The sequence below is a fragment of the Pollicipes pollicipes genome, unplaced genomic scaffold (genome assembly GCF_011947565.3).
Source record: "Pollicipes pollicipes isolate AB1234 unplaced genomic scaffold, Ppol_2.1 Scaffold_7262;HRSCAF=8765_pilon_pilon_pilon, whole genome shotgun sequence".
Classification (NCBI taxonomy): Eukaryota; Metazoa; Arthropoda; class Thecostraca; order Pollicipedomorpha; family Pollicipedidae; genus Pollicipes; species Pollicipes pollicipes.
The window spans coordinates 21,406,640-21,416,338 of NW_023597055.1; the positions used below are offsets into that span (position 1 = coordinate 21,406,640).

A 9,699-nucleotide genomic window follows, 5' to 3' on the forward strand; every position below is an offset into this window, starting at 1 on the left:
GAGTGCGCCGACACCGCGCGGCGCCGCTGATCGGGCCGCGCGAGTGCCAGCCCTGGCCGGCGTCAGCTGATGTCTGGCAGCACGTGACTGATCTGGCAAGGTGTCTGACGTCACAGAGATAATCTCTCGAGGTATCTGACGTCACAGAGAGGATCTGTCGAGGCGTCTGACGTGACAAAGATTGTCTCGAGGGGTCGGACCTCACGAAGATTACCTGCCCAGGTGTCTGACGTCACAGAGATAATCTCTCGAGGTATCTGACGTCACAGAGATGATCTGTCGAGGTGTCTGACGACACGGAGATGATCTGTCGAGGTGTCCGGCGTCACAGAGATAATCTCTCGAGGTGTCTGACGTCACAGAGATGATCTGTCGAGGCGTCTGACGTCTCGGGCTGGTTGTTCGGCAGCTGGCCAGCCAGGGGATTGTCCAGCTGCTGCAGGACAGGGAGGAGCACCAGCAAAGCCGGACGCAACACTCGGACGGCGACGAGTCGGAGGAGGCGGGACCTGCAGAGCCGCCTGGTGAGAGGCCCAGACACATACAGACACTTGGTGAGAGGGAACCCTAGCCTCATGGTGTCGCCTGGTGAGAGGCCCAGTCTGACAGAGACACTTGGTGAGAGCCCCAGCCCCAAAGTGTTGCCTGGTGAGAGGTTCGGCCTCACAGACACTCGATAAGATCCCCAGCTCAGTATTGTCGCCTGGTGAGATGACTAGCCTTAGTGTCAGGAGGCCGGCCCAATAAAGGCTCTGGTGGCGGCTCAGTAGACCTGTCTTGAGCAGCTGCCTGCGCACAATGCTCACAACTGGAGCCTGCCATGGGGAGTCACCTTTGTATCGTCCGGCAGCATCGCGGCCGTCCAGCGGTCTGGAGGAGCTGGACTCGGACGACACGGACTGGACGCCCCAGGGCGGGCCGACGCCGCGCTCCTCCCGCGAGCGCGCGCCCAAGCCGCGCCGCCCCTGGTCGCCGGAGGTGGCCGGCCGGCCGGCGGCGGCGCCCCGCACTGGCCCGGCGCCGGGCGCGCCGCCCCGCGGACGCGGTCGGCCCCGCAAGCACCCGCTGCCCGCCACGCCCACGGTACGCCCGGCCGGGGCGAGGCGCAGACGGCAGCCTCGCCACCACCTGCGCAGTGGCAGTGTGCAGTGGCACATGCGCCACCTGTTCCGCAGGGGGAGTATTTTGAAGTCACCTCGGCATTCATGGTGTCATAATGACGTCATTTAAGTCCTGTCATTCCATAAGTCACGCGGCGATCAAGGCCAAGAAAAACAGAATTGTCGACGCGTTCATATCTGGCGATTGTGAGCGAGCTTTCCAGATATAATTGTTGTCAATTGGCTCTCAATCAGTTTTGTGCAAGGTACGGTGGCGTAATGAAACCGTGACGCATTGAGGAGAATATTCGCTGAACAGATAATTTTACTGTCTATAGCAGTCTTTCACTTGAAAAGCATGCCATTGGTTATAAGTGAGCTTGTTTCAATGCTTGATTCAATCTCTTCAAATGTAAAGCATTCCCTTTAACGGTGACAACGGCGCCGGTGAGGCCGCGGGAGGGGATGCGCTGAGAGGGAGGCTCTCCGATTAGTACGAGGAGGTGGGGCTTGGCTAGGGAGCGGGACGTTACGGGTGTGCTGAGTTCTGCCTTCAGTGTCACCAGGTGGTGCCTCCGGATCGTCTTTGCTTCAAAACTGCCCGGTTTTGTTGTATGCTTGAAGAAAACACTTTGATCTCCCTCCGGCAATGGTGTCACCGATATATTAGTGATGCACAAATCTAGTAATAATAACATGTAATACTATGCATGACAAAACACTTGGCTATGTGTTAGTGATGCCGATTAAACACCTGTCAACTTTTACGTGTCACCCAAATCGGATAATATCGACGGCGTTGCAGGTGATAGAGTACAACGACATCGGAACACTTAAAGAGCAAGTGAAAGACATCAAGACGCCGAAGTTCAGCATCAAGGCCAAGCGGCCCCTAAAGGTGAAGCCACACAAGACTCAGTGAGCGTGCGGTCATCGGTCGAGCGGGCTAACCCGCCCGGCTCTCGGCGGCCTGGCCAGCGCGTCGGGCCGAGCCGGGCAGGGGCGGCGCGTGACACCCGTCACCGTGAGCTGTCGCCGTGGCCCGTCACCGTGGCCCGTCACCGTGGCCCGTCACCGTGACCCGACACCGTGACCTGTCACCGCGGCTTATCACCGTGGTCTGTCACCGTGACCCGTCACCTATCCTGTGACCGTGATCTATTACCGTGACCTATTACCGTGACCTGTCACTGTGACCTGTCACCGTGACCCGACATCGTGACCTGTCACCGTGACCTATCACCGTGACCTGTCACCGTGGCTTGTCACCGTGGTCTGTCACCGTGACCTATTACGGTGACCTATTACCGTGATCTGTCACCGTAACCTGTCACCGTGACCTGTCACAGTGACCTTTTACCGTGACCTGTCACCGTAGCCTGTCATCGTGACCTATCACCGTGACCTGTCACCGTGGCCTGTCACCATGGCCCATCACCGTGATCTGCCACCGTGACCTGTCAACGTGACCTTTCACCGTGACCTGTCGTCGTGACCTGCCAAGTGACCTTTCACCGTGACCTGTCAACGTGACCTTTCACCGTGACCTGTCACCCCCCCCCCCCCCTGGCTGTGACGTTCCACCGTGGCGTGCGCAGGCGGACCTGGAGAGGATCATCCACCTGGAGGTGCGCGCCGCCGACGGCTCCGGGCCGGGCCCGCTGGCGGCGGCGGCGGCGCGCCGCGGCCGCCCGCCCGCGGCCCGCGCCGGCAGTAGCTACGAGTGCCGCCGCTGCGACATACAGTTCCAGGACTCCCGGTGAGTTTGCTGTGTTGTTTGGCGTCCCGGCAGCCCGGCGAGGACCCTGTGACATGTCCTGTGGGGACTCCTGCCAAATCCGGGGTGACGCACCGTCCCAGGATTGCTGTCGAACCTACTGTAAGACGCTGTCCTAAGGCTTCCGTTATGCCTACCAGCACACTGTTGTACTGGAATGGACTGGATTTGATTGGGCTGTGTTTTGCTTTGCTTCGCTTTGCTTTGCTGTGCTGTGCTGTGCTGTGCTGTGCTGTGCTGTATTGTATTATTGGTTGCTGCAGTGTACTGAACTGTATTGAACTGCACTGTGCTGCGCTTCACTGTATTACGTTGCACTGCCCCGCGCTGTACGTTACTGTGCTGTACTTTCCCACAGTACTGCTCCGGCCAAAACGTGCTGTGATGTATTTGGCTGTGCTGTACTCGACTGCACTGCACGAATCGTCTGCGCTGTGCCGTACTGTATCATGTTGTACGGTTCCGCATGTGGCCTGACACCGTCGGCCCGGCCGCAGGGAGATGGTGAAGCACCTGCAGCAGCACGTCAGCAAGCCCTGGTGCAAGCGCTGTCGCACCGAGTTCCCCGACCGGGCGGCGCTGCTGGAACATCGGCGTGCCTGCCGCCTGCAACATCGCTCCGGTCCGTACCGCCGCCGCTGACCCGGCGCAGTGCGTCACTGCGTCGCCCTTATGGCCGGGAGGTCGTGGGTTCGAGACCGGCCGCCGGCCAGACTTTTTGGGCTTGATTTGTGTGGAACTCGGCCACTTTTGCACCTCGTGTCCCTTCAGGTTTTTTCTTGTGTGGAGGCGCTGACGATGGGCCTGGTTGAGTCTGGCGTCCGGTACGGGTCGCTGAGTCGGATTCTCTATCGTGATGGCGTCAGTGATAGCCTCACCAGCTCAGGAATGGTCAGAGCATGATCCACGGTCTTCTGTTGCTCATGTTGGGGATTCGGGATGTGCCCCATTGGTGGAATGCGTGCTTGGGTTGTCTGCCTCCCCTGTTGACGCGTGTGGCGTGTTGGAAGAGTGGTCGATTAGTGCAACCTCTACGGCATGCTACAATCGTTTATTCTTTGTTGTTTATTGTGTATTTAGGACATAAGCATTCTACAGGCAAAACCCAATTACGGAAGCAGTCCAGTTTTAATACAATCACCTGGATTACGTTGCCGGTGCAGTGACAAGGCGTGATCGGGTGCGGTGCATGTCGCCATAGCATAAAGACATCCTCTGCTCATTGAGACTCGGCTAGGACGACGCCCCTTGATGCAGTCTGGTGCAGCACGCATCACCGCAGTGTGGCGCGGTGCAGTGCGGTGCAGTGACGGCGGCCGTGCCGGCAGGCGTGTGTACCATCTGCGACCGCGAGGTGCAGTTCCACCGGCACCACATGAAGCGGCACAGCGAGATGGTGGCTGAAGGACTGCTGGAAGAGGTTAGCTGGCTGCTGCGCCTGGATCGGGCTGGATATGCCCCGGTCGGGCTAGATTGGTCCGGGCTGGCCTGTATCGGTCCGGTTCGATTCAGATCGGTTTGCTCCCGTAGCCGTGCGGGGGCGGGGGGGGGGAGGGGGGCAGGGTGCGTGGTGGTCCCCAGGTGGGACGCCGCTCGCGGCTCGATGTCTCTCCGGTGGCTGGGGTGTCTGGCTAGCCCAGGGCTGCTGGAGCTGACTACGTGCATATCCTGTGGACAAAACGTCTGTTGCTCAACCCACGCCGTGGAAAGAACTTCCGGACACGCGCCCTTTTCTCATATTCTTTGCCTCCTGTATATGTGCTGTGTTGGTGGTGAGGGGGAGCGGAGGGGTGGCGCCACTCCAGTGGGCCAAGCTGTCACCGCCGGCGCCGCCTTCGTCACGCCTCACCGGCAGCTGCACGCGCGCCGGCCGTCAGAGAGACCCGTGCCGCGCCGCTCTGACCGTGTGGGTCGGCAGGGGGCGCCCATGCCGGAGGAGCAGGACACGCTGCCGGCAGGCGCGCTGCAGCGGCGCGTCGGCAAGTACCTGGCCGGCGGCGTGTGCAGCATCTGCGGCGAGCACGTGCCAGAAAAGCTGCGCAAGCACGAGCGGCTGCACAACATCACGCACACGTGCCCCATCTGCAAGAAGGTGTTCACGCGCGAGGACGTGGTGCGGGGACACATCAAGGTGAGGGCCGGCTCCAGGGAGGCTCGGGAAGGGTCAGGGGAGATTGAGGGGCGGCTCCAGGAAGGATCGTGGGCGGCTCCAGAGGGGCGGGCGGTTCCAGAGAGGGTCAGGGGTGACTCCAGGAAGGGTCACAGGTGACTCCAGGGAGAGTTGGGTGACTCCAGACAGGGTCGCGGGCGACTCAAGTGTGGGTCAGGGTGACTCCAGGGAGGGTCATGGGTTACTCCAGGGAGGGTTAGTATCGACTCGAGGGAAGGTCAGGGTTGACTCCAGTGTGGGTCAGGAGTGACTCCGGGTGACTCCAGGGAGGGCCAGGGGCGGCTCCAGGACCACTCGGGGAAGGTCAGGGGACATTGAGTGGCGGCTCCAGGGAGACTCGGGGCAGGTGTGTTAAGATGTTTATGTTCAAACATACGTAGCGTATGTCGCTCACATGAACGACCAGGGTGTACCTTATCAAACGCTTGCCTTCGTGTTTGTCCCTTGTGTGTCGCGCCTTGTGCCCCTTCCCTGCCCCCCCCCCCCCCCCCCTTGGCAGCTGTCTGGTAATCGCTGTCCCGATCCAGCGCCACGCAGACGTCCGTCCGGGTGTTCGTCGTCACACTGCATTCCACGTGTGTTCTCAGTCGCGCCCGGCGCCGTTTGGTTTGTAGTGCGTCTCCCCGTCTGACCAGAGGCGCTCGCCGCGCTGGGCGCCGCCCCAATGGAGTCTCGCTGGGCGCCGCTCCGCTGGAGCCCGCCGCGCTGGGCATCGCTCCAGTGGAGCCAGCCGCGCTGGACGCCGTCCCGCTGGAGCCCGCCGCGCTGGGCGCCGCCCCACTGGAGTCTCGCTGGGCGCCGCTCCGCTGGAGCCCGCCTCGCCACCGTGCGGTTCTGACGCCCCTCATGCCGTCCGTTGCAGCGCGTGCACATGAAGGAGCGGCCTCACGTCTGCGCCCAGTGCGGCAAGACGTTTGTCTCCGTCTACAGCCTGCAGCGACACGAGATGATCCACAACAACGAGTACCGTTTCTACTGCCAGGAGTGCGGCGACGGCTTCCGCCAGAAACAGCAGCTGACGGCGCATATGCGCCACAAACACGGCGTCGTCGACGTCGTGTTCGAGGACGTCCAGGTAACGGCACGCGCCGAACACGTGGGGCGCCGGCAGAGACCGAGGCTCCCGGTCTTCTGACGCGAGGTGGAGGCCGGGTCGCTGCTGAAATGTTGCGCTGGTGCCGCCAAAGCATCCGGATTTGAGACGGGGACGACCCACGGTCACGACAGTGCGCGCGCGGATGAATAATGTGATGACGTGTGAGATGCGTCGCACCGTCAGCCAATGGCTGGTCACCGCGCCCCTGGGCCCACATATTCCGACTGTCAGCTAATGGCTGCTCACCGCGCCCGTAGGCCCACATATTCCGACTGTCAGCTAATGGCTGTTCACCGCACTCGTAGGCCCACATATCCCGACGGGCGAGCAATGTCGCTCATGATGGGCGATACCCTGGAGGTGCTCTGTCACCGAGCCGTGTGACTCCGCCTGCCGTGAGCCGGTGGCCTCTGACCTTGATCTCTGAGCTCCTGACGTGATCACTGGATGTTATGTGTGACCTTGATCCCCACCGGCCGCTGAACGTGACCACTGGTGGCCTTGACCGTGACCCCCATTAGGCCTCTGATTGACCCCTCACCCGGAAGTATGTCAGCGCCCCCCCCCCCCTCCCCCCCCCCCCATTGCGACCCTTGACCGTGGCCTGTGACGACGACGTCAGGCCTCGGCCCCTGGGCGTGACCCGTGACCGCGTGACCGCAGGTGATGCCGGAGGGCTCGGCCGTGGTCGACGCCATGGCCGTGATGACTGACGGCGGCGTGTCGGTGTACCGCGGCGCCGTGCTCGAGCACGACCAGTACGACAAGGAGGAGTACGTCATAGCCACCAGCAGCGCCGACGGCGACGACGACGGCGTGCGCTTCAGCGGCGTTTCCGACGCGGAGGACCACATCTACCGCACAGCGCTGCCCCACGCGGCCGGTGATGGCGTGCATCTGGAGCACCAGTAACCGGCGTCGGAGGCTGGACCGGCCTCGAGAGCGGCGGCTGTGGTGAGCCGGGGAGCGAACCGACCCGCAGGATCAGGTGGCGACGTCAGAGGCTGGACCGTCCCTGAGAGCGGCGGCTGTGGTGCGTCGGAGAGCGGACCGACCCGCAGGATCAGGTGGCGACGTCAGAGGCGGGACCGGAGTGGGGGAGCGAGGAGCATGGTCAGGTACGGGTGGGGTTCCAGTGGCGCGGCGCGGTGCAGCCCGGCGCGGCGTCAGTAACGGGGCTGGACGGAAGCTGCGGAGGATGGCGACGGACGCTGGACTCGAGCTGGGAAAGCACCAGCCCTGCGCGGCCGGAAAACTGCGGTGAAGGCGCGCTCCAACCTGCCTCACTTGTGGCTATCTGTCTGAACTGTCTGGTCGGCGGCGCCCTCTGGAAGCGAACGGCTGCCCGGTCTCGGCGGCTGTCCGGTCGTCTCAGCGGTGCTGGACGGCACTCCTGGTACCAAACAGCTGCGGGTGGGCGATGCGCGGTCGTTTTTCATCGGTGATTGAGTGCTGGCTTCATCGAGGAGGCCAGGTCTGGACGTGGGAGAATTGTAGGCTCACGTGTGATGTTCTTCCCGTGCATTGAGCAAAGGGGTGTACGATGGGGTGTGAAAGTTGGCGACGCGACTTCCGACAACTATTTGGCTGTCTTCTTGACGACATGCAAAGTTTCGAATCTTTTCGTCCATTTCCTCCTTCGCCCACGTTATTTGGTTTGAACTTGCTTGTATGTACTCGCTGTGCCAGCGTGCTGGGTGGCTTCATATGGATCATGATGCGCACTTGAACAGTATATTCCGTTTCGCTGTACAGTTTGTGTTAACCCTGCGATCTCGCTCGGACTCGAATCCTGCTGGAACATGATTGTTGCCTTCGTTCAGACGCACCGCGATTCTCGCACGTCGGTCTTGTAGCAGGCGCTGGACGGACGCTCTGGGGCAATCGTCAGATTGGTTCTGCGCTGGATTCGTCCCGCTATTCCGCTGGGTGTCGAGCATGACATGCAGGGGCGGATCCAGAGGGGGAGGGGACATGCCTCCGCCCTTGGGGCCCGAAGGGTCTCATAGGCACCGAACGGGCCCTTAGCCGGCTGAACAGACGCAAGTTTTTACACAAAACTCAACAAAATTGGACGTCTTTTGGCTTACAGGCGACTAAAAACAGTCCAAAGGAACAGTGAGTGGTCCACGAGTAGACAACATTATTCCTCACTCATTGAGAGGGTGGCAAGCGGGAGGCTTTAGTTCTCATTACGCTGTCCAGAGACCCTACGCTGTTTCCGGGGGCTCTATATATCCGTTTGCAGGGTCAATCCGACCATTACGGAGCCTTCTACTCGCCCCTGATTGCTTTGCACTTTCTCTGAGAGTCTCGCGCTGTTGCCAGAGCCCTTCGTTTTAGCGTGCCGGGGCACTCTCGTCGATCAGCGGCCTTCCACTGATTCCTTCCATTGGCCGAAAAGGCCCCACACGCTTTAGCCGGGGGCCCCACATGTTAACCTGCCGGGATATTCTCGGTTGTTCAGGGACCCTTCATGTTGGTCTCGGTTGACCTACCGACTTTCACGACAGGCCCATGGGCCCTCTACAATGGTTACGGCCCTTCCCATTCTGTCACTTGCTTGGAGCCCTACACTCTTGTCGGGGGCCGATCTGTTAACCTGCTCGGGCACACTCGATCGCTGAGGGGCCTTCTACATTGGGTCTTGGGTACCTCCTATTTGAATGGAGGGCCCTGCGCTCTTATCGGGGTCCCTATCCGTTAGCCTCTTCCGGCCCGCTTGATCGTTTGGGGCCATCTACACTGTGTTGTGAGTATTTCTTATTTGAATGGTGTGTCCTATGCTCTCATCGGGGGCCTCTATCTGTTAACCTGCTTCGGCTCGGTCGATCGAGATCCTTCCACATCGTGCTGCGAGTATTTCGTATTACAATGGTGGACACTACTCTCTCGTCGAGAGGCCTAGCTCTTAACCTGCTCTGGTCACTCGATCGTTCGGGGGCCCCATATTGTGTAGTGGGTTTTCAGTATCTAAATGGAGGGCCCTTCGCTCCTGGCGCCCCAGCTGTCAACCTGCTCGGACGCACTTAACCGTTCCTTGGTTCTTCATATTGTGTGTTGGGTATTCTTATTTGATTGAACAGCCCTATGTTATTGTCGGGACCCCATCTTTAAAACTGCTCGGACCAATAGCGGATTCGGAGGGGACGGGTGGAAGGCGCGGAACCATGCCTCCACGTGCTCCAAGTAGGACTCTGAAGGGGTCCATGTTCTGCCGAACGGACGTAGTTTTCTAACATAAAACAACAAGTTGGACGTCTTTGGGCCCCCCGGACGACAAAGAACAGTCACAAGCGAAAGTAAGAGCCCGTGAGCAGGTAAAGCGTTCGCTGATTGAAAATATGGTGATTGGGAGGCATTTTGAGGCTTATTACGTTGTCAAGAGGTGTTACGCTGCTGCCAGGGCCCTATATCTCCCCTTGTCGGATCAGTCTGATTGTCCAAGGGACGTTTCACATTCGGAGATACTGAGGCAAGCATCAAACATGATGAAACAAGCTCACTTAATATTGGTATGGTTTTTAGGTGGAAAAGATCGCTTTTGACATGCGCA

The 9,699-nt window shown here is 60.2% G+C and overlaps 2 protein-coding genes across 2 annotated transcripts; both read left to right on the forward strand.

Annotated features, from left to right (window-relative positions):
• The first annotated feature begins 1,839 nt into the window (after nucleotides 1-1,839).
• LOC119113571 (transcription factor hamlet) lies at nucleotides 1,840-4,532 on the forward strand. Its single transcript, XM_037237865.1, has 5 exons — nucleotides 1,840-1,998; nucleotides 2,699-2,859; nucleotides 3,375-3,499; nucleotides 4,206-4,297; nucleotides 4,518-4,532. The coding sequence occupies exons 1-5, from the start codon at nucleotides 1,840-1,842 to the stop codon at nucleotides 4,530-4,532; spliced, it is 552 nt and encodes a 183-aa protein (XP_037093760.1).
• A 319-nt stretch (nucleotides 4,533-4,851) lies between these two features.
• On the forward strand, nucleotides 4,852-7,873 carry LOC119114167 (zinc finger and SCAN domain-containing protein 10). Its single transcript, XM_037238374.1, has 3 exons — nucleotides 4,852-5,008; nucleotides 5,910-6,122; nucleotides 6,807-7,873. Exons 2-3 carry the CDS (start codon nucleotides 5,919-5,921, stop codon nucleotides 7,053-7,055), a joined length of 453 nt encoding a protein of 150 aa, XP_037094269.1. The 5' UTR covers nucleotides 4,852-5,008; nucleotides 5,910-5,918; the 3' UTR covers nucleotides 7,056-7,873.
• Nucleotides 7,874-9,699: the final 1,826 nt, after the last annotated feature.